We start from the raw sequence: 24,650 nt of genomic DNA on the forward strand, positions 1-24,650 counted from the left end.
GAGGATATATGTTCTTTTCAAATACCCATCTATTTTTAAATTGGTTATGAGGCCACACATACATACACACATGTGCTAAAAACCAAAAACATACAAAACTCAGGAAGTTAACAGAAGTAGAGAATTGTACAGCCTACATTCTCTGGCAACCAGGCAGTAACACTATAAATTAAAAAAGAAAGCTCCCCCAAATCTACCTATGCAGAAATTTAATATCACTCTTCTAAAAAGTCTTTAAAAAGGAGACATATAAATTACTTAGCAGCAAGTCACATTGAAAACAATACATATGAAAAATCAGAAGATAACCAAAGCAATATTTGATTGAAGTATTCAAAGCATAATTAAAATTGTTTGTATAATAACTATAAGAAATGTGTTTGTTATAAGTCGGCCAAATAGAAATGAACCGAGCATTAATCTTAAAACACTAGAGGAAAACTAACAAAATCATCTGAAAGATAAAGAAGTAAGAGATTCAGAAACTTAAAAGGACTGGCATAAAGTACAATAAAGAAAGCTTGGTCAATAAAGTATGAAATGAACTTGAAAATCTAGATGGATTATATACTTTTTGCTAAAATGCAAGTTAGGAATAATAATTCTAAAATAGGTAGGACACCTGAATAATAACCAAAGAAGAAATCTTCCCCCTCCCCCTTCAAAAAACATACTGAGTTCAGATAATTTCACAGGTGAGTTGTATGAAAACATCAAGGAATAGATAATTCCTGTGTTATTTGAATGGTTTTACAGCAGAGAAACAGGTAGAATGCTAAACAGCTCATTAAAATAGTTAGTGTAGGCCGGGCATGGTTTATCATGCATGTAATCCCAGCACTTTCGGAGGCTGAGGCGGGCGGATCACAAGGACAGGAGATTGAGGCCATCCTGGCTAACACAGTGAAACCACGTCTCTACTAAAAATACAAAAAATTAGCTGGGCATGGTGGTGAGCGCTTGTAGGCCCAGCTACTTGGGAGGCTGAGGCAGGAGAATGGCGTGAACCCGGGAGGTGGAGCTTGCAATGAGCCGAGATTGCGCCACTGCATTCCAGCCGGGGCAACAGAGTGAGACTCCGTCCCAAAAAAAAAAAAAAAAAGAGTTAGTGTAACTTTGAAACTAAAATTGGATAAGGCCATCGTAGAGAGAACTAAAGATGAACAACTCAAGTTTATAAATTTAAAAATCTTAAAATGTTAGGAAGTCAAATCCAACAAGATCTTTAAAAACAGAGTTTATTCTTAGAACACAAGGATGATTTAAAATCCAACTGATTATATTAATAAACTAAAGAGAAAGCCAGTGTGATCATCTTGAGAAAAATTGAAAAGCATTTAATAAGATTTAACTTGCATTTTTAACATTCTTACATCCCTGCTGGCTGTCAAACTCTGATCGACGACTGTGTCTTTGGTAGCCTACCCTATTCCGCTTTTATTACAAAGGCAGCTCTTAAGAAATAAATCCATCTCTTCAGGCTTGAACCGCAAAACACACGTGAAGAGGTGACAATGTTGGGGCTGTCAAAAAGAACTTAAAGAGTGGGATAACCGGCCGGGCGCGGCGGCTCACTCCGGTAATCAGTCCCAGCACTTTGGGAGGCTGAGGCAGGCAGATCACAACATCAGGGGATCGAGACCAGCCCGGCCAACATGGTGAAACCCCATCTCTACTAAAAATACAAAAGTTAGCTGGACTTGGTGGCACGCGCCTGTAGTCCCAGCTACTCAGGAGGCTGAGACAGAAGAATTGCTTGAACCCAGGAAGCGGAGGTTGCAGTGAGCTGAGATTGCACCACTGCACTCCAGCCTGGCGACAGAGCAAGACTCCGTCTCAAAAGAAAAAAAAAAAAAATGTGATAACCAGCAAGAACTAATATGTTGGGTTTTAATGGAAATGTTTAATCGAAGCATATGTTTCAAAATTCTGATTATTACATACTAAATATTTTATAAAATAAAAATGTAATAGAATATGATAAGAATACGTTAATGACAGCAAATTAACAAGAGTAGGAATTAAGTGCTATTTGCAATCAAAGTCACAAAGCTTTTCTTAATTATAAAACAATGTGTTTGCCAGATAAGCAGTCTACCAAATGCATTTTACAAGCTCCAGCTTAATCCACATACATTCAAGATTCACCTTTTCCTCCTCAGCTCTTTGATTTATTCTCCTCCATACTGACAGGGCTCTGAGAGTGGAATTCCTTATTAGTTATCATGTCCTGTTTTCACGGCAGTTCCTTGGGGGGTTATACTATGAAAGTGGGCTAGATGGATTCTCTGAGACTCCTGTTTGACCCAAGCACTTGTGGCATATAGGCTGTAGCTTCCATGAGACACGCAATGAGATAAGACTGGGTAAGAGGGAGCAGGGATGCAGCTAACCTGGTAGCTTTAACAAAAACCACATTTCTGATAGGGAAGGAGCTGTGTCCAGAGAAATCAGCTGATTTCTCAGGATCACAGTAGTGATTCCTGAGACAGGAGGCATATTATTACAGAGGAGCATAGCTGGAACCAGATGGACCAAGTTTCACATCACTATTTACTAGCTGTGTGACCTTGGGCAAATAAATCTGAATCTCAGTTTCATCATCTGTAAAATGGAGCAAATAATAACTCACCTTCTGGGGTTATTGTGACATGAGCACATGGCATGTGTGTTAATGAAGTCTGCTCTTAGGACACAGGCTGTTTTATTTTCCATTCTGCTTTAAGCTGCTTATTGGATATTGGCATGTGGGCGGTAGCCACAGGGAGGGTAGAGGCCTGCAAATGAATGTTTGCCCTGAGTGAGGCACAAGTGCCATGAAGTAGTCTTCTCTCCAACAGGAAAATTAAGTGTAGTCATGAGGTAGGTGGCAGAAGGAAGGCAGCATTAAGACTCAACCCATTTCATCTCCTTCTCCAGCACACCCTGTACCTAGCTGTGGTAAATAGTGCTAGCATCTGTCTTCTTCCATATTCTTTCTTGCCAAGTGCCTTTCTAACCTCCTCCCACGTCTCCTTCCTCCCCAGATATTGTGCACCTTCCTGTTGTTGCCCAAGTTCCCAAAGTCCTATCTTTCTAAGACGACCTTTCTAAGACCTGTTTTTCTGAATTATTCTCTTCCTCTTTCTATATAATCAAAGCTCTAATTTGTCTCCTAGTGAACACTACAGTCTTGAAAATGGCATAAGGGTTCTAAATGACCAGGTAACCAGGTACCCCTGCTGCTCATCCAGCCTCATCTCCTGTTTCTCCTCTCACTTGCTGTGCCTCAGCCACACTGACGTTCTTACTCTTCCTGGGACACGTAAGCCTGCGTCAGCAGTTCCTTCTGCTGGGATGCTCTTCTCCCAAGTATCTCCATGGCTCGTCCCCTCACTCCTCCAAGTCTTTGTTCAGCCATAAACTTCTCAGTCATGCCTATCCATTTTCACCACGTTGTAACTGCTACCCCCTTCTTCTAAGCATTCCAATTCCCTCTTACTCTGTTCTTGTTTTCCCCTCAAAGCACATATCACCCTTTACTACTATATAATTTGCTTCTTTATAATGTTCGTTACTTATGTTCTGTCATCCTCCACTACCGTATCAACTAATGAGGGCAGGGACCTGTGTTTTTCCTCTTTACTGACATATCCCAAGCTGGTTCTCTGTCAATGTTTCAGTGAATTTACTAGAACTGTAAGTATGAAGGGTCTCCTATATTATGTCTTAAGTAGACAAGAAATAGATAAGGAAGAGGAAAGATACAGCAAGGTAGAAAATGACTAGAGGAACAGGCATGGTTTTAGAAAGAGATCCACTGCTATGATATCAAGACCTGAGTGGACTGTAATGAGGAGACCTGGATTCTTTAAGTTTACCAATGACCTTAGCCAGGTCACTTAAGCTCTGGGGCCTCAGGTTCTTTATCTACAAAATGAGGAAACTAAACTAGGTGACCTTTTGGGTCTTATCCTACTACACAATTCTCTGTTTGGGTTTTACTTTAGGAAGACCAATGAACACTTACGGAAACATTGCCTGGTACTAACTGGCATCAGTTTCACCTAATGGCTCCTAAACTCCCCATCTCCCACCAAAGGTCATGGGCTGTGATGATGTCTTTTAGTCTATTTCCATCTTTTCCTCAAGGGCCTTATGTTCGTATAGGTCTCTTAAAAGTGAACCCAAGAAGCTAAACTGTGGACTGGGGTTCCAGAAGCCAGGACTTTGCTCCCCCGTTGTGAAATCTGAGTAAACCCACCTTGTTTTATTTTTCCCGTCTCTAAAATTGAGATACAGCAATTGGTCAGCAGATAATATTAGAGAGAGGGGAATAAGGTGTGTTTGATGGAGCTTTGCTAGAGATAGAAACATATCAGGTGCCATTTCAGGAAATTAAACACGGGAATTTGACTCATTATCCATCTTGCTTAGCTGCCACATCATAATGTCACAGACTCTTAATAGAATGCCACTGAAACTCAGAGTGTGCAGGTAGAGTTCCTCCATGTTGATTGTCATACACATTGTCTCCAGTTTCTGAAGTGGCCATGATTTGCTTGTGTTTTAAGGTACACTGTTTTCAAAGAATAGCCTTTAAAACTCTTTTGAATTCAAAGACCTTTCAGTTAGTCGAGGAATGGGTCCAGTTTTCAGATTCTCCACGCCGTGGGTGCATCTTCCCTTTGCATTTCTTCATTTTGGTCGTTGCTCTAGATGTTCATTGTTTAACACAAGTGGGTAGGAAGACGGAGAAGAAGGGAATTTCAGGCTCATATTTTGGTGTCATGGGCAGATCTTGGGTGAGGTTTTCATTGTTAGTTAAACTAAGTTTGAAGGTTTACACTGAATTTCTTTCCCTACCCTCCTCTCTGGCTACTTAAATAGATCATCAGGACTGTCTGTTCTTCTGTTGAAAGTGCCCCACACTGCCCTGGGCATAAGCTAAATTCTTTCTCTCCCATTTAGAAGAGAAGCCAGATTGCTCCAAGGCCCGCTGTGAAGTCCAGTTCTCTCCACGTTGTCCTGAAGATTCTGTTCTGATCGAGGGTTATGCTCCTCCTGGGGAGTGCTGTCCCTTACCCAGCCGCTGCGTGTGCAACCCCGCAGGCTGTCTGCGCAAAGTCTGCCAGCCGGGAAACCTGAACATACTAGTGTCAAAAGCCTCAGGGAAGCCGGGAGAGTGCTGTGACCTCTATGAGTGCAAACCAGGTATGCACGAGCTCTGTCTCAGCAGCCTCGTTCCTTTGCATCAGAGGGTAGCAGATCCCTCCTCAGCCACCCCTGGTCTCTCCTTCCACATGAAGATGGGCCTTCTCACCGGTGTCCTCTGAATCTGCCACTTTGGACTAATGGCAGCTTGACTTCTGGCCTTGTAGTCAGAGAACCAGAGTGATCATCCACTAGGTACATAAGCACCTTCAGATAGTGAGCGTGTCTTTTCCTCTTTTCTTCTTTTTTTCCTTCAAAGTATGCTTGACTGGGGAGGTAGGGTTAAAATTTATGGTACTATGGCAATCTGCTTCATTTCCCCCAGAGAAGGTCAGAGACCTTATTTGCAGCTATATCTGCCACTTTGAATTATTACATTTAAAAACAATCATCATACATAAAACAGAAAGTTATTTTTAGATGGATACATGCATCAAAATGCCAGAAGTTTCATAATGCAACAGCCCCAATCTTTCTCTTTGCCAACTCCCCCCCACATCTGCCCTCTTTACTTTATAGCATGTGCCAAGTCATCTTTGACTGTTTACTCACCCTCTTTGCCAACATTTGATGTACTGTTGTGTCCCAGCTGTTTCTTGCTTTATATTATTTCTAACATCCTTGCTCTTGTGGCAGCATTTCCGATGTGGTCTGTGAACACTTCTGAGTTATAGTGATTTCCTCTTTGCAAGTTTCTAATCATCGGCCAGTTGTTTTTTTGTTTGGGTTTTTCTTTTTCTTTCTTTTTTTTAGACTGCTAGATAAACACTCCAAGCAAAGTGATCCCTTGTCCATCTCTTGAACTATTCTGTCAATCAGAAATGCCTCTGGCTAACTGTCACCATCCATGTAACCACTGCTGGTTTAATTCTTTCTCTGTCTTCATTGTAACTCTTAAATATCTCATCCCCACCTCTTTCCTTACACAGAAAATTTGAGGAATATTGCAGTTCTATAACAGTAACTGGAATAATATACCAACACTAGGACTGGGCTTCTGGAAGCAAGGAGACTTTGGAAATTTGTCAAGAGCTAGTATTTCATTTAGGGACTCCAAAAGCACGTAAATGTAACAATAAACGGTGCCTCTCTGTTTGCCCCCTTTCAGTTTTCGGCGTGGACTGCAGGACTGTGGAATGCCCTCCTGTTCAGCAGACCGCGTGTCCCCTGGATAGCTACGAAACTCAAGTCAGACTCACCGCAGATGGTTGCTGTACTTTGCCAACAAGGTTAGTTTGCCATTAGTTTGTCAAGTTTTTTCTCCTCGTTTGTTAGCATCATCTAAGGTGCATTTTGAGCATGCAGTTTGTTTTCCCATGAGAAACCTAGTCCTTTCCTGTTTCTCTGGAAGAAATCACTGAACTGTTTGCATTACTTGGTATTTACATATATCTTTCCTCAGATCAAAACCAGGTGTCATCAGGTTAAGTCATTAACCCTTATAGATTCTTTCTATAAGGGTGCCTGTACACTTTCGAGGGCTGGGACCTATATAAGCAAATATGCCCCTCTGTATGTAGATAGGGAGGCAGGCAGTGAGGTGTCTGTCAAGAGTAGGCACATCTTTTGATCCTCTGCAGTGAATCTTGTAGGTGCTTAAACAACATGTTCAGTGTGATGAAACATTGCACGCTTCATAGCACCGCTCCACAGGGACCCTTGATGTTTGGAGTCACACGGCTGCCCAGACCCATTTCTTTCTGAGGCCCGGAGGAGTCTTCATTCTTACAGTGCTGTCTGGAGTAACAAACACGTCTCTCTTTGGCTTGACTGGTGGGAGGAGCCACTGTCATTTTAACCCTAGTAGCAGGGCATGCACTTACCCCCCTAGAACTGGTTTTTCTCTAGAACATGAGGATCTCTGAGTCCTGTCCTTTATAGTCTACGAAGCACCACCATAGAGCTGTGCCTTCGTACTTGGCTTTGGGGAAGACTGTTCTTGGAAGTGTAGGGTTTACAGTCTGTTTCTCCCCCCCACTCACCCCTCTTCTCTGCCATGACCTCCCTTCCATCTTTTGCAGGTCAACAAGCCATCTTTATGACTAAGTCATCTCATGTTTTTCAGCTTTCGTTCTACATTTAATAAGATGAGTTAAAACTGTGCCCTATTTAACTCAATTTCCAACCTCTTCTTCCTCAGTCCCAGTGCCAGGCATTTAGCTTCTAGGTTTGTTGCATGAGTACCTGTGATTATGCAAATGGTTTGATAAGATAGGAGTATATGTGGTCCATAGGTAAGGTAAGTATCAGTTATTTGTCCATAATTGAAGAGACATCCAGAATTTGTTCTGATAATTACTTTTTCCTTCTTTCTTCTCATAAAATAAGTTAGATCCTTGGTATCTCCTAGCCTTTGTTCTGTCAAACCTAGGATTCTCTAAGACCTGTCCTTTATACTGTATCATAAAACAGATGCAAAGATTTTTGTGAAGATAACATACATTGGTGCAGCAACCTTCCTATGACATTAGAATGTGATAATTTATGTGCAGATGCTTAGGAAGGGTTGAAATATTTTGCAAACATAAGGTATTACTACTGATCAGTGAAGGAGATAAATGGAGCATCACTAACAGTAACAGATGTCCCTTCAGGGTCTTCCTGAAAAGGAAGATGGTACATTATATTGGAGAACCTAATTAATCAAAACTAAGCCAGTTGTTAACGAGGAAGTCCTTTAGTGAGGAAAATGGACAATTCTCAGTTCACTATTATAAATGTCACATAGCATCCTCTGCACATAGGAGTCATGGTCCGCTATTTTTTCAGTCACTCTAGGGGGTTGAAATTGGTAGAAGCTACAGGAAGGTATATTTAGTCTCAATTTAAAAAGGAACTTTCCCACAACTAGTGATGTTCTGTAGTGAATTGGCTGCTTCCTGAGGCAGACAGAGCTCCTTGGAGCTGGATAGATTTCTTTCCGTCTGGATGGCCACCTGCCCGGAATGCTTAGAAGAATTATATTAGGTTGGAAAGGAGGTTGAACTAGATGCCTTCCATTTTATCCTCAAGCTTCTGTGAGTCTAGTAAATAAAACTTGAAGATGATTATTACTGTATTGACATAATTTTGACTTTGGCATTCAAAAGCGAAGAATGGCCAGAGTTAAATTTGTCTCTAATCAACACATCGAAAACATAGAGAAGGAAGTCATTCAACATCCCACTGTAAATTATTTGCAGAGAAGAGATAGGTTCTCACAGCTCTTTAGTTTCCTGTATGTCAGATCATCAGTGACCCATACTCATCCCCTGCTCATTTGTTCCCTTTGAATAGGGTCTCCTCCCCCAGCTCTCTCACAAGCCCTCTGCCTTTGCAATTGCCACTACCTCTTCCTGGGCTCCCTTGCCCTTCTGTGTACATGTAGGCAGCTTCTGCCTCTCCTTCAAGACTGCATTTCTTGCTCATTGAAGTGTTGTCACTCTTTGGCCCCTGAAGATGACTTAAGTGCCCTCTCTGCTCCTTTGTCATCCATCCCCCATGTATCTTTTTATCATAGCACTTTTCATCACACATTGAACACACTGATTTTTTTTGTCTGTCTCTCCTGTCCTGTGTGATTCTCAAAGAAAGGGAGTATTTTGTAGCCTCTTGTACCTAAACATAATATGTCAGCCCACATCTATGGGTGAATGAATGGATTAACAAACAGGCCCTCTCTTAGCCAAGATGATTTATATGTGGAAGAAAAGAAAAAGAATGAATAGTTTTAGTTTCTAGTTATCTTTCTGCCATTGGGTTGTCATACTGCTCCCTGTCTCATTTTCAAACCCTTGCACTTTTCCCCCAGTCCCCGTCTGTATGGTGCGGTCCTCCTCAATCCTGTAGAAACCCTCCATTCCAAGCATAGCACTCATCTCTCACAGCATGGGATGCCTTTCTCTCTCCATTCCATCTCTTCTCATATTCCTCATACAGCAGGACTCTAATTAAATTTTTCTCTGTCCACGAAGTATTCATGCTTCAACCAACACGTGTCCCACTGCCGAGAAACTTCCCACATACCCTTTCCTATGCTGTCAATTAATTATCGACTTTCATACATTGTTATTGAATTGTCGCATGCGTGAAGTCTTGTCTTATCAGCTATATGATGTTCCTAAAGGTCAGGAATTGTGTCATCTTTTCTTTTCTTCTGTATGCATTAGTGCTGAATGAGTCGGTAAATGCAGAATATACTCAAGCTGTGGCTTAGACCCATTCAGCCTAGTTTAGCATATTCAGTGGATTCCTGCGGAGGGTGATGGGGTGATAGGTTGTACATCGATTAGAGAATAACAACCCAAATAATCACATGAAAATGAAAAACAAAAGCCCAACATGTAGTCATAGTGGTAGTATTTTAAGAGAAAAACTACATAACTTTATTCTTGTGTGTGAGCCATGTTAAATGTCCGCTCTTTAAGAGCACGATTTTTAGGCATGAAGAAGAACGTTATAGAACATAGAAGATCATATTATGATTATTTGACTTTTACCAGCATACTTTTAGAGCATTGTTAAGAAGTTAGAGCCATTTGAGAGCAAAGCTGATTATGTGGAGAAATCAGGGGGGAAAGCCCTTTACATTTTAGGACATAATAAAGTAAAATATCTGAAACTTTAGCTGTAAAGAATTACCTTCCGTGAAAGTAACAACTCCCTTTTTGTAAGAATTTATTGTACTTTCACGGGCTAGAAAGTGTGTTTATGGACTTTTCTCCCCTGTCTTGAAGAATACATTCCTCCCTCCTTCATTCCCATCCAAATGGAGTTGCCCTTCCCTATGAGACTATTTCACCCATTCCGACCCCTAACTGCCCCATTTCTGTGTGAGCTTGATTTGTTGGTTTTCTCTTGAATTGTATGTTTTCAATTGATTCATTCATCCATTCATTAAACACGAATTGAGTTCTTACAAGTGACAGACACTACTCTCCAGATGTTCTTACCGTACATGGGTATCACTTTCCACTTCTATCCCTGACAAATACTGGTTTTCTCTTCTACCTCTGGCCTTTGTGAGTATAGGCTGTTCCTTATTTCCTTGCTGCCTTTCTGTCTTAACAGTCCGTCTTTCATTTTCACTTCTTTTGTGTCTTTTCTCTTGAACTTCATCCTGTTTAAACATCATTCTTGTGTGTGATATAATTAATTTTCAACCATTATTTAATTCTTCCTTCCCTCAACTTGTCTTAGATTTCCAGGCATCCCGCCGTTTCTTTTTATCCTTTTTTCTTCTGTTGGCATGAAGATATGATATGAGTTATATGGCAATGCATTCTACCTTTCAGGAGAGGGTGGGCCTAAACACCACACAACGACATATAGGGAAAATGGGACTATCTGTGGGATTTAGGACACCTTGTGGTCCTTGAAAGTCCCTTTGTGAGTGTCTGCGTGTGTGTGCATGTACAGATGCTGCCGCGCATAAGAGAATTTACAACAGAAACTTACAAGTCAGATACATTAATGCAAATTATTTATTTGCAGGGAAGAAAAAACCAAGATAGTCTTTAAGTGACATATAGATAACAATACCAGTCACAGCTTAAATGTGTAATACGCCTTGCTATTTATAAAGCATTTTCACTATTCATATCTTACTGTCACTTTAATTCTATGAGGAATTTATAGGTATAAGAATGGAGATTGAGATAATAAGAGACTTGCAGAAAATCACAAATTTTCCTTGGTACAAGAGACAGCAGGTTCAAGGCTTCAATCCAGGTTTTTTTATTGAAAACCCTGTGCTCTTTGCATTGGAGCTTTTTCGATAACAATGTTTTGTTGTTTTTAAGTCCAAGAAATATATCGGGGAATATGAATTTATATCTCACCAGCACATTTCTATCTGCCTACCACATACGTGTTTCAGTTATTCATTGCTGTGTAATAGTCACCCCGAAAGAAGTAGCTGAAAATGACAAAGATTTATTCTTTGTCCTCATTCTGTGTGTTGACTGAGCAGTTCTTCTGTAGCCAGCTGGCAGGTTGACTGAGACTGAATGTCCCTCCCATGTTTGGAAACTCAGCTGGGATGGCTGGAAAGACCCCTCTCCCTACATGATGTCAGAAGCAGGAGAGAGGGCCGGGCGCGGTGGCACAAGCCTGTAATCCCAGCACTTTGGGAGGCCGAGACGGGCGGATCACGAGGTCAGGAGATCGAGATCATCCTGGCTAACACGGTGAAACCCCATCTCTACTAAAAAATACAAAAAACTAGCCGGGCGCGGTGGCGGGCGCCTGTAGTCCCAACTACTCGGGAGGCTGAGGCAGAAGAATGGCGTGAACCCGGGAGGTGGAGCTTGCAGTGAGCTGAGATCCGGCCATTGCACTCCAGCCTGGGCGGCAGAGCGAGACTCCGTCTCAAAAAAAAAAAAAAAAAAAGAAGCAGGAGAGGAAGTTGCAAAGCCTTTGGAGACCAAGAGTTGGAAATTACACAATACTTCTGCCATGTTCTGTTGGTCAAAGGAAGTCCCAGGACAAGCCCTTATTCAAAGGGTAGGCAAGTAGGTTCCACTTCTTGATGAGATAAGCCACAAAGAATTTGTGGCCATTTGTAATCCACCCTAATCTACATTTAACCAAGATAGATGCCCTTTAGATTTCATTTTCTGATTGCAGGAATTTGGTGGCGTGTTGCAGATACGTGAACCTTTTCCAAAAATTCACGCCCTTCTGGCCTTGGAGCTCTGGGTGTTCAGGTGAAATTCAGGCAGCATTATAGTTAATCCCCTGTCCCCTCAGCAGCTCTTTTTCTGCTTCTTTCTTCACTTGCCATTTGGCTTTCCACCCAGGAGCAGACACATGGTTTAAGAGCCTCTGAGCCACCACCTTAGCTTTAAGTACCATTTAGCCAACTATTATTTTTAACCTTCTGCTTCTTGAAGAGTGCTGTGACCACCTAGGTTAAACTGGGTTTTCTCCCATCATACAAAAGGGAATGCTGCTTTGGGATGCCAGAAAATCTCTCTTGATAAAACCAGGTCCATTTTTGAAACACAACAAAACTTGCAAAGATGTTGAATAGAGAGAGGTTCTCCTCTATAATGGTTGAGCTTTTCTGAGAAGAATGGATTCACCAGAGGCAGATGCATTTGGAGGATGGATCCAGCCTGGGCTATACATCTGAGAGTCCATGTTCTCCTGGTGTCCACCAGCCCAGACCTCAGCCCAATTGGGCTATTTCTCAAGAAGATGGAGAGTTCTAAGACCACAGTGTTTTCTCTGCACTTCCCACTCCTTGCTTTTTCCAATGTTTGGACCTAATTTTACAGACTCTTCACTTTGCCTCCGTAATTTTTCACCAGTGTTTCAGATAGAGGCTTACAGGGTAGACATTAACTAGTTAAAAACTCTAGACAGTAATACCTCCACCTTTCTCACTTTCACTATAAGTCACGAGTTTTTTAAATACCCTACACCTTTTGATAAGTAACTTTATATCTTTTTATTAAGATGAATGAACTTACCATATTATTGACAGTCACCTATTTTCAATTTATTTTTATGAAATTTGTCCCAAACTTTTTGTTCTAAAGGTTCTGTTATCAATTTGTTTTATAAATATGCCGTTCTTAAAAGTTATTGAGAAAAGTCCAATCCAGCTATTTTAAGGTAGAAATAAATTAAGTCATTGTTTATAATGTTCAGAAACTTAAAATAGAGTTTCTTCTGGGTTGTGTGCATTTCAGAAAGCCAGATTCCCAAGCTCCCTCCTGGCTCCTGCCTCTCTCTGACCAAAGGGCCTGATTCTCTTCCAGAACCTATATCTGGAGCATGTGTATCTCTTGCGTTCTGAGACACTAGACCAAAAATCCTATTTTATTTTTAAGTCAATCTTCAGAAGTATTTTTGACTGTTTTTTTTTTTTCCTTAGCTTCAAGGTAATTAAAAATGTTAGATTATCTGTTAGCTAATATGTTGACTAATATGTGACTTCTGTTTTCACCAAAAAATGTAGTAGAATATGTTGGACACGTGAAATTCTAAGTACAGTTTCACTGGAAATACTGACAAGCCAGAATCACAGAGCTCAACACAGGAGGCAGGCTGTATCGCTCTTCTGTTTCATAGAGGGAGCATCGTGGAGCTGGGAGGGTCCTACCCGATGAGCATCAGCAGAGCTGGTCTGTGTGGCACATACCACCGAGCCGCACTGTCCCCTGTGGCCCTGGGCTCAGTCACCACCAGGCCCTCTCCAGCCCTGCTTCTCAGGAGCCCTAACATTCTGTGTCATGCACTTTGTTATTGTCTGTAAGCAGACGCATACCTGTGAGTAAACCATTCCGTAGCTAAAGAATAGTCCTCTGCACATCACCTGGTGCTGCTGTGCAGAAAGCGCACGAACCATGTGTTCAAAGCTAGAATCCAGGCCCACTTCTGCATGAGTTTGGGTGAGTCTTTCACATTACCTGGGTCTGTTTTCCAATCGGAGAAAGGAGGGGAGGAGCAATTTGATTGTCTCAAAAATAACTTCTACCTCTAAATTCTTTCGCTTTCTAAAAACCTTTAGAGGGGAAGGAACCCAAGCCACTAGCGACAGGAGCCTCTTGGGAAACAAAGGGAAAGAAAATTTTTAGGAAATTTCACAGCTCAGAAAATAATGGGAGAGATATATGTCTTGCCTAGGGATAAGAAAGGGAGAAAGTCCAAAGGAAGTTATAAAAGAATTATGGTTTTTTTTTAACTTTCTTAAAATAAAAAATAAAAGTTAGAAACCGCAAAATGAAATAAACTACTAGAGTAATGATTTAAGCCAGGGTAATCAGAACTGCTTGGGTTGTGAAAGCTGAGTAATAATTCAGTAAAACAGATTGCCTATTTGGTCAGTGGTTAGTTGACTATTGCTAGTTACCCTTTTTTTTCCTTTACATCTATAAATAGATAGTCCCTACATAGCAGAAGCAGAGAATATCTGGCCAAAGGCTGACTCCACAAGAGAAGGATTTACTGTTAGACTGCTTTCTAATAGAATGTCGATATCTCTGCCTGTCAACCTGCCTTGGTAAATGTGCTGGGTAGGGCCATGTGTGTATGGTTCCTGGTGCCCCCACAGGCTCACCTGTGTGAAACTGTATCAGCCCATGCATGGCTACTTGCTGGCCCTTGGACCCATATTTGCACTTGTTTCTCCCCTTCTGTTGCCACATCACTTTCCCTGAGGTCTGACTCTGTGTGTGTCTTCTCTGTCTTCAGCTTCTCCATATTCATATTGCTCTTTTCTGTATTTTACACTTAATTGTGCATACACACACAGAATTATATTCTTGCACAAGTTTTAGATTCTCTTTTCCTAACTTTATGATTGAACCATTTCTTTCTGTGTCTCTTAAAATGAAAAAAGATCTACTCAAAGTGACTTTTTTCCCTGTTTGAACCTCAGTTTTATTTCTCTTCCATAAAACATTAACCGTAGAAGGCAGTTTCCCACTCATATCCTGTCCTATCATCACAGTTCCAGACTCTGTAACTCCAGGAAAGGAAATAAGATAAAAGGAAGGATGATAGTCCCATTGTGTCTGAAAAATATGTCAAATATACAGCCCATGACCAGAGTGAAGGTCATCAATGTCCTTTGCTTTCACTATAACATCTAAATATTTGCACTGAGCTGCTTCGATTTGAAATTGTGCTCTCAAGGAAATTCGTTTTGTTGGTGCTGTCTTGCATTATGATAATAGAATCTTAGCAGATTGCTAGCACACTGCTTCTTGTGAATAGAGAGAGATATTTAGAAAAAGTTTTCTGGGGTTCCAGAATTCACAGCCTGAAATTGACTCATACCGGATGAGGCCAGCCAAATGGAATCTTTGGCAGGTTATCCCTTCCCTTCAGAAGCACTTGAGTTAAATCAAAATTAATCTAACCACACAGCTACAGTGAGTGAAAACAAGGTACAGATTTTTAAATGCTCCAATCGGTTAAAACAATTTAATAATTAAATACTCATTGAGGACCTCGTGGAAGGCAGAACACTGGGCTTGGTGTGGGATATAGTGGTGAATGAAATGTGGCACGTGCTTAAAGGATCTTAACGTCTTGCAGATATGACCAATGCCAGTTTCAAAAAGGCTCCCAAGTTTTGGAAGGTAATAAGAAGGAAACATACAACATGCACACACAGTCATCTGCCTTCAAGGAAAGAATCAGTTAATAGACAGTCTTTCTACCAAACAATGAAAACCAAATTTAAGAAAAACCATACAATAATATGCCAGCTTTAAATCCAAACTGAGAAATCAAGCACCTCAAAAAGCACATACACATGGAACAACAGATGACAGTTTTTTCTTATCCCTCCCTTCCCTCCTAAAAACTCAGTAGGACAGGAGGGATTTTCTTATTCCTCTGCTCTGGAACAACTGTCTCCTTCTGAGAAATGGAACGAGCAGCAGCATCAAGAGTCCTTTAGTGCTCTGTGTGCTCAAGTGCTTATCCTTCCATGGTAGAGCCTTCCAGAGTTTGTCAACTCTTATCTCCAGAGCTCCAGCCTATAACTCTGTGGTTTGAAGTCTTTAGGAGGGTGTTGGAAGGTGGAAGCATCACACAAGGGTCAGGGGCTGTCAACACAGGGCACATCAACCCAACCCGACAAACGTGTCAAAGCCAGAAACTTCCTGAGGGTGACTTGGAACTGTCAGGGTCATGTTCAGAGCTCAGAAAGCACTTCTTTTTTTCTTCTTGGAGACACTGTTAGGTTTTTAGGCCACCAAATAATATTTAGTGTAGATTCATGTGCTTTTACCATTGTGCTAGGCAATTAAGTTGCTTGTATTATGCCTACTCAAGCTAACCAGTTTTAACTATCCCTGCATATAGCATTTTCAAAAGGACTTTATCAAATTAAGAGTCTTGTAATTGATTATCATGTCCATCTGTTCTAAGATAGTGTCTCAGAGAAGATGGCACTTAACAGTTTTGGGTTTTTTGTTTTTTTCTTTTAAGATTGGTCTGTTAGTAGACAAATTTCCATAATTCAGTTCATTTTTGTTGTTGTTGTTCCCTTTAATTTGAATAATTTCTCCAGCTGCTTTTTGGGAGTAAATAAATATAAGTTATATAATAAGGAAAATATGCATTAGCATAGCACAGATTTAAAACATTCGTGACTCTTGACATGCTATTGTGGTAGCATTCTCTCTGTTTTTAAACACATGCAGAAAAAAATTTGGAAGTGTGTTTGAAGCTCATCTTTCTCAACTAAGAAAAGAACATCTATTCTGTTGCCCTCTGTCACGGTAATTTTTGGCCCAAAAGAGCGAGTCAACTCATGACTAAAAAAGTCAGAGTCTATATTAAACTCTGGTGTTTTTAAAACAAAATAATTGTAGGAATTCCATGTTATTATTGGACCTATCCCCAGATTGAAGAAAATATGCTTTCCTAGAAGTAAAGCCCTTGCCCATTGGGGATGAACTATCTCCCTAGTAGAGTGTTTGATTTGTCAGTAATTCACTTCAGATGCATGAGTGCTATGTTTCCTCTACTAGGGCCGTATGCTTTTTGTATCTCACCGTGAATTTGACCTAGTGTCTAGCCTTATTTTATATTTGTCTTAGTCCCAAAAACAAGCAAGGCTCTCAGTGGCTTCCAGTTTAATCTGAGTGGTCATGGATATCACCAGACACTGTATATGTGGCCCTCTGAGTCGGACTGAGAGAAAGTAACTTAACTGAATTCCATAAGCCTTTCAGTAAAGTTGAAAGCAGAATCCACAGCATGATAATATTGAAACTCAGAGGTCTGTCCCTACCCTCATTTGCTATGTCATCATCATGGCACATGCAAACAGAACAGCTCTGCAAAAATGCTTTGTGAAATTACTTACATAGCTGATAAGCAAGTCTAAAATGTTAAAGCCCTACCTCTGATGAAAATACCAAAAGCAACCCAAATCACGGAATATATTTTACTCTTCATTTACACCTTTACATTGGATATGGATTATTGGCTTCCTCATCATTGTAGTTGCCACAGTTTGCAGAGAATTCAGAGTTATATTGGGTAGACATTTAATTGCTAATTAGAACCCAGGAGGTAGAGATAGCTGGTTTCTCTTGGCCTTGGTCAGTCTGTTGTGAGTGTATTATATAGACAAGTGCTTTGTAAATTATTCTTTCCTGACTTTGCTTTTGATTGAAAAGAAAGGAAGTTACATGTCATGGCTCTTATGATAATGTGATCAGGGACTTTGATTTCCATAGCTAGATCATGAAGAGTTTTAACGATAATTCCTAAGACTTTAGATTGTGGATTCTTTGAGGGCAAGGACCCACCCTATATATTTCATTCTCATCAGTACCCAGCATGGGTAAATAATGAATGCTTTTAACTAAATTATATAGACATTTAGTCTGCAGCAGAAGTCCTAGCATCAAAACCCCATACTGTTCTTGGATTGTTCAGGGAGCAAATATTTTGAGCGTTTGAGTGCCAGGCATTGGGCTGCTCAGCAGGAATAAAATATAGTCTCTGATATCTAAGAGCATGTATTCTAAAGGAAGGCAAGTATGTATAAGTCATTGTAGTTTAAAGCGTTGTATGCTTTGGAAGTAGAAGTGTGCAAAAAACACAAAGTTCGCAGAGCAAAGACATGCTAATTCCTATTTGGAGAATGGTCAGATTTGACTTTTGAACTGAGTCTTTAAGAATGAGTCAGAGTTCACCAGATGGAGAAAGAGAGAAGGGTGTTCTAGGCAGTTGTTGTTGATTTTTTGACTTGTAATGTGTCTTGCAGCTTAAAACATTAACACTAATCCCACCTACCTTTATGATTCAAGAAAAAGGGAATTCATGACAATATTGGGTTTTCTCGAGATAACCACTCCGTTGCAAGACTCCATTGCAAGACTACATTACTTGTTTAAGATGTACTTTCCTGTTGCTTACAAGTAAAGATGCTTCTTAGTATGGTATGCAAGGCCCCTTATTACTCAGCCCTGACCTCCCTCTCTGGCCATGACTCCTGCCAGTACCCCCATAATAACCCCAGTCCTCCTCTCAGTACATAATATACTTCTGGTGGGCTCACCTATTAGTTTAAACTAAACACACCGTACTCTTTCTTGCTTTTATAAATTTAGTGTGTTCTTTCCTTTACCTGGAATGCCTTCCCTCTGTGCCCACTCCCCCACATTTGATGGTCATTTCACAAACTGCCGCTCACACCGCTCACCACCACCACCACCACCACACACACACACAGCACCAGCTGTTTATCTTTTGCCTCTAGTCAGAGAAGGCATCATGGAAGAAGTGATCATCGGGAATGAACCGGGGTCTGTGAGGCGTGATGGGGGACTTCAGTGTAGAAGATGCAGAGTAGCTCTGACTTTTCTCTAGCTGCTCTCAACAGCTTCAGTATCAGCACAGAGGAAGTCAAAGGGTTGAATCACAGTTTGCAATTGGTAGTTCTTGGGGCTGAATTTTACCCCAAGACATGTTTTCTTTAATGTGCCCCTTTTTTTCTATTTTTAAATTAGTCACTGATATTTAAAAACTGGCATACTTCACATAAAAATCTGACTTCTCTTGAGTACATGGAAGGTATGCCCTCACTGAGTTTACCCTTAAGCATGGAATGAGTAGTGATGCCCTGTTAGAGGTCACAGACCTTCTTGAGGTGTCTACAGCCCCCCTCTACTCTTCTAGGATTCCTGCCTGACTCCTGCAGACATTCAGGTTTGCGGTCTCTGGGATTAAATACATTGGGTTTGGAGGAGACAGATACAGAAGGAGGATAAAGAGGCAGGAAAGGTAAAGGCGTGAGGAAGATGGTGGTTCAAGTGAAACACCGTGGGTTTTGGGCTCCATTGTTAAAGAGGTGCAGTCAGGAGGAGGTTCAGGCTGCAGAAAAAAGGAAATGATCTGGGGAGTAGACGCCTCAGTGACTTTGAAGTGTCAGTGTGGTAGAGCAAGGGCCAGGGAGAACTGGAAGGATGCACCATTGTGATCAGCAGATAGGATGCCTGACTTCAGAGAGTTCAGAGAACTGTGGCCGCAGGACTGAGTCACCGAAGTAGAGGGGGCAGCAAGGGTCACTGGATTCCAAAAGATCAAGTGAGGCCAGAGTGTTGAAAATACTTTGTCCACATAGACTCTCAAGCCTCTCAAATTATAATCATATAAAACAGCTAACAGGTGTTGTGTGCTTCTGTGTTCCAGGCACTATCCTGGATGCTTTTCATCAGTTCATTTAATCCACATAGCAGTCATATGACATGTGGGTGCTTTAATCATCCCCACTGTATGTAGGCTACAATTGAGGCTTAGAGAGATTGCTCAACTTACCCAAGGTCACATAGTTCCTAAGTGGCCAGAACTTGAACCTAAGACTGGTTTGTTGTCAAAGTGCATTCCCCAAACCTCTGCCCCCTAAAGCGTTGGATAGGAGACAGAGTCACAGGAAGGGAAGCATGAGAGAGGAAAGCAACCACGTGGAAGTAGCAAGTGGTCAAGTTAGAGAACTTTGACCTCCCTTCCATCCCAGGTGAACAAGTGAGTAGGAGGTGGGGATTCTCAGTCTCACTGGAGAAGGCTATAAGGAAATAGAAGCTTTAGGGGAGAGCCAGGTAAATGTTAGAAACAAATTTGAGTAGTGTATTGTGTGGTATGTTCAGAGGAAGAGGGGGTTTGTTTGCAGAGGAAAGTTTGGAGGAAGCAGGGGAGTCAGTTGGAAGGGAGGTTGGCAGAGAAGAAAGAGTCCCAGAGCAGTGCTCTCTGGGGATGTGTGTTCCTTGGAGGATGAGAGACAATACAGTCTTTCACTTTGCACTGATGACAAGGATGAGAGGCTGGGAATTGACTGCCCAAAGGAATCCAAGTGGACACATGCTTAAAGTCATCTGTTTCAGCGCCAGCTCAGGCCCCAGATGTCTCTGGCAGCCTGAAGGAGTGTTAGCAGCCAGGCAGTGGAGGCTTTGGTCAGATTTTCAAATAGAAGGTTAGTTCAGACGTCGTTGGTGTTTATTCTTTGTGTGCTCTGGGGAGGAGATTGAATAGTCAACATCCCATTGTGTTCTCATTTGTGGTTATATATACAAAGCTTCCCTAAACTAAAATTCCCTAAACTTAAGGCCAGAACCCTGTGTATCCCCAGCCCCAGTCCAGCTTAGTGCCTGCTGCATGTGCACACTCAGTAAATAGCTACAAAATCATTACATGTTCATAACAAGCTGATTCATTGTTTCAAAGCATCTATTTTCTGAGGCAGTTGGCAATTCTGCTCTGAAGTGGGAATAACTTATGTTCCTATACTAAAACTTACTCTCCACGTCCCAGCCCAGTTCTCCTTTCCACAGTGTGATATGCCAGTTTCCCTTCCTACTTTTCCTAACTAGTCCTTCATGCAGCTCTCGCTCCCATCCCGTCTTACTCTCTAAAGCCATCCTGCCAGCCATGAAAGCAGATGCCATTGTCTTCCCCTAGACCTACGGAAGTGAAGGCAGGGAGTCTTCCATTCCTGGGACTTGGCCAGCTCTCGATACGCGGTATCGGATTGTTGAGCTGGACTGAGTGGCCCAGGATTTCTGCCAGATCCCAGCTCTAACATTTCAACAAGGGCACGGGCCCTGCGATTATTTTCAGCTGTGTTTCTGCTGTGTCGTCCCCGCCCCGCCACCCGATTAGTTTGAGTCTCTTCAAAACTAACCCCGATTTTTTTTTTTTAGCCAGTCACATCAAGGTAGTAATTTGTGAAAGATGCCATTGTTTTCTCCCCACCACACCTACTTTCTGTGGGGCAGAGTCCTAGAAGATAATTGGTAAATTCTTGCAGGAACCACGTAGACTTACAGCTTCTATTTTCCTGCTGCTTATACCACTTTTCTTTCAACTTAGCACCTTAAGATAAGCTTCCTGAGCCACATGGCAGCCTTGAGGAGGCAGCTAGGAAGAGAAGAGCTTAATGACTGATTTATTATTATTACCAATAGTAGGAAGGCAAAGGAAGATTTTATTTTATTTTTTATTTATTTTATAATTTTTTATTTCCATAGGTTTTTGGGAAACAGGTGGTATTTGGTTACATGAGTGAGTTATTTAGCGGTGATTTGTGAGATCTGGGGGCACCCATCACCCGAACAGTATACACTGAACCCAAACCTAATTGTCTTTACCTTCCCTACATGGGAGCATGACCTTTGATTCCTCCCCGCAAAAGAAAAACAAAGCATAAAACAACCACCACCACCACCACAAAAGGCAGAGTGATTTTCTGGTGGTCTCCAAAGGGAAAGTGGTGAAGAAGGTGCAGTTTCTGGTTGACAGGTGACAGCTCACTGTACACAGGGGAGCGATTGCTGCGGGGTGAGAGTATGATCCCCAGAGCAGGGCTGCACTTGCTGTGGCTATAGCACATTTGTCAGTGCTGGGGGAGTGGAAATGCCAGGAAATCACGCAGGAATAGACTTGAGACAGGGAGAAAGAGGGAAGGAGGGTTAGTTAGTTATTCATACACAGAGAGTAGTAAATCTCTTACGGTGAAGCATGAGGAAAACTGTGAGCCTAAGGAACTTTCTTAGAGAGGAGTGCTGTTTTCCATAAGAGTTGGACCCTCAGTTAGGAAACCTGTTGCTTTTTGGATATTTTGTTTGCAGCCTTTAAAACACACACACACACACACACACACACACACACATATTCTTGGAAAGAGGTAAGAAATTTAATCAGAAGAAAGATGGTACATCGAATTTAATTAAAGTTGAAGCTGCTTTTTATAGAATAGTACTGTGTTTTATGTGTCATTATAATTTCCATTCCCAACAAGCTATATCATTAATACACTGTGTAGAATCCTAGTAACACAAGTGCTTTGCCCTTTTCATTCCTCATTTATCCTTGTTTCCTGACTAAAGGGAGACCTCCCACCCACCTGTAAATAGTAGTTTTTAATTTATAGTCAATGATGCCTCCACTTTTGAAGGCCTCAAGCACTCAGTTCCAGTGTGTAGTACATCCAGTATTGGAAGAAATCTTTTCCAGAATACCTCACTGACTTGTTTTCCTCTAGGATATGGGCGGAGGAAGATCAGGGTCTGCTGGGGAGGGTGAGGAGTGTGATGACTTGCTGCTTCCGAGCTGCCTCCTCTGCAGAAGGAGCTTACTGGGGGAGTGTTAGGATAACATCAGCACCTACACCAGGAGGATACCTCTGGGGGTACGGGGCGGGGCGGAGGTTGAGGGGCACTCCTGTTCTTTGCTGAAAGGGCTGTGGGAGGAACAAACAGGACTCCTACCCCTATGGCCTCCTCCAGGATCTCCTATAGGTTATCCTCCTTTAAGGTTTCTGTGGTCATTGTAGTAAAACAAACTGTTGACCCTTCCACTTAGTTATGTAGGGTCTGAAACATGCCTAGTGGTAGGGAGACAACAGCATCTAGCATGTTGTTTCTTTTCCAGCCTTGCTTAGAGTTCTTTAGTAGGGAAAAAAAGAAAAGCTACATAATTATTATGGCCCCACGAAAACCAAAACATCACCAGTGCAAAAACCCTATCTTGAGCTGGGCCTGAAGGTTGAGGTGCTTGGAGAGGAGGAGGATCAGGTGAGTAAGGGATGCGAAGTGACTGATGTTCCCAAAGGACAGGGAGTGAGAAGAGGATGAACTGAGGTCAGATTGCAGCAGTGACAGGAATGGGAATGGCAATGATAGAATCAAAGGATTTTATATTTAGAAAAAAGTTTATTATGATCCAGCTATCTCACTTTATGGATGAGAAAACAGTCCCCAAGAGTTTAAGTAGCTTGCTAGCAGTCGCACATTTTTCTTCTTTGGGTGACAGTACTGGATAAATTGGTAATATTTCTGTTCTTTTCTTCCCTCGTAGGTAGTATCTCTCACTTTTAAGCAATGGTATGCAGGCAGGAAGGAGTGTTTGTAAGTGATCAAAAACAAGTACTAGTAATCATTCTTCTCATTATAATGCTAAAACTAGTTGTACTTGGTTTTGTTTTGTTTTTTCCACTGGAAAGTACAAATTAAACTGTGACCACCCAGGCTGTGCACATCTAGGCACAAAGTTCTTGGAAAGTGGATTGCAGATTCCCATCAGCAGAATCTCCTGGAGAGCAGATTATCATATGGGCACATTCTGGAGCCGCTCCCCAAACTTGCAGAAAAACAGTGTTTGAGTGGGTACCCTGGAATCTGCATTTTAAACACATTCCATAGTCCTTCCTTCCATATACTAATTTTGAAAAGCACCATACCTACAAGCTTGCAGTCTAAAATGTATAAAAATAAAAAATATAAAACAATACATGCTCTAACCCCTGACTTGTATCCATGAAAAAGTTTATTTCAGGTTATCGGTTGGGTACCTTTATCATTTTTTTACTATTGTTTATAAAACAAGTAAGACATGCCCCCTGCACTAGAGGAATTCACAGGAGAAACAGTCTGATTTTGATTTAGTATGATGGGTCCGTGCACTTCAAGAGTTAGGTACCCTTATGTACTGTTGAAAGTCAGAGGAGGTAAATTTAATCCTCTTTGTTTTTTGACCAGAGAAGGTCTTATAGAGTGGGTGGTCTTAAGGTTGTGGGCAGTTCACCAGGGGCAAGGGAGAGGCAGAGATTTGAGGCTGGGTGGACGTGAGCTGTGGCTGGAGTGATAAGGGGTGGGGACAGGTGGTTCAGTGGCGTCAGATCATTGTTGTTGCTGGAGTGTAGGGTGTGTGCAGGAACCAGTAGAGTGTGGAAACTAATAACAGGTAGAGGCAGATTTAGGAGCACCTTGCAAGCTATGCCCAGGAGCTTGGACTCTGACCTTCTGGCCTGCCTGGGATTGTCTGTGAAGTCCAGGAAGCACAGGACATGAAGGGAAAGCATTAAGTGTGTACTCACCACCATTCAGCCAGCAGAACCTCCTAAGGGGGTGAGTGCCCTCTAGGGGTTTCCATGATTTCTGAGTTCCATTGTACTCAGGCACTCAGGTGCCCACTGAGCTTGAATCCATTTCCTACTTGAGAAAAAAAAAAAAAAAACAGCTTAACCAAGTCCCACCTGGCTGCAGCTGTGATTACATTATGCAAAAATTTATTAATGTGGTACCTCGATTGATCATTATATTAACTCTGAGGATTACATTGAGAGTTTATTTTTCTGGTTACTTGCAAATACAGGTTGCATCTTCTTTGAAGTTAAAAAGCCCTTAGCCCACATACTGTATGATTCCATTTATATGAACTGCCCAGAATTGGCAAGTCTGTAGAGACAGAACATAAATTAGTGATTGCTAAGGGCCGGGGACTGGGGGAAAGGGAGTGACTGCCAGTGAGTACAGGATTTCTTTTTGAGGTGATGAAAATGTTCTGAAATTAGGTACTGGTGATGGTTGTACAACCCTCTGAATGTAAAACCACTGAATTGTGTACTTTAAAAGGGTGAATGTTATGGTAGGTGAATTATATCTCAATAAAGCTGTTTTGTTTCGTTTTTTAAAACCCTTAGCACTTCTGCTCAAGGTGTCATGCAA

The 24,650-nt window shown here is 41.6% G+C and overlaps 1 protein-coding gene across 4 annotated transcripts in view; it reads left to right on the forward strand.

Moving 5' to 3' along the window:
* Positions 1-24,650, forward strand: part of LOC105464838 (cysteine rich transmembrane BMP regulator 1) — a 196,452-nt gene that overhangs the window by 82,350 nt on the left and 89,452 nt on the right. For 3 of the 4 annotated variants that reach the window (XM_011712923.3, XM_011712925.3, XM_011712924.3), the window contains 2 exons: positions 4,951-5,193; positions 6,302-6,422. In XM_011712923.3, the coding sequence (XP_011711225.1) occupies positions 4,951-5,193; positions 6,302-6,422 (364 nt within the window). The remainder of the gene's footprint in view (positions 1-4,950; positions 5,194-6,301; positions 6,423-24,650) is intronic. The other variant, XM_011712926.3, reaches the window with a different exon arrangement.

The sequence above is a fragment of the Macaca nemestrina genome, chromosome 13 (genome assembly GCF_043159975.1).
Source record: "Macaca nemestrina isolate mMacNem1 chromosome 13, mMacNem.hap1, whole genome shotgun sequence".
Lineage (NCBI taxonomy): Eukaryota > Metazoa > Chordata > Mammalia > Primates > Cercopithecidae > Macaca > Macaca nemestrina.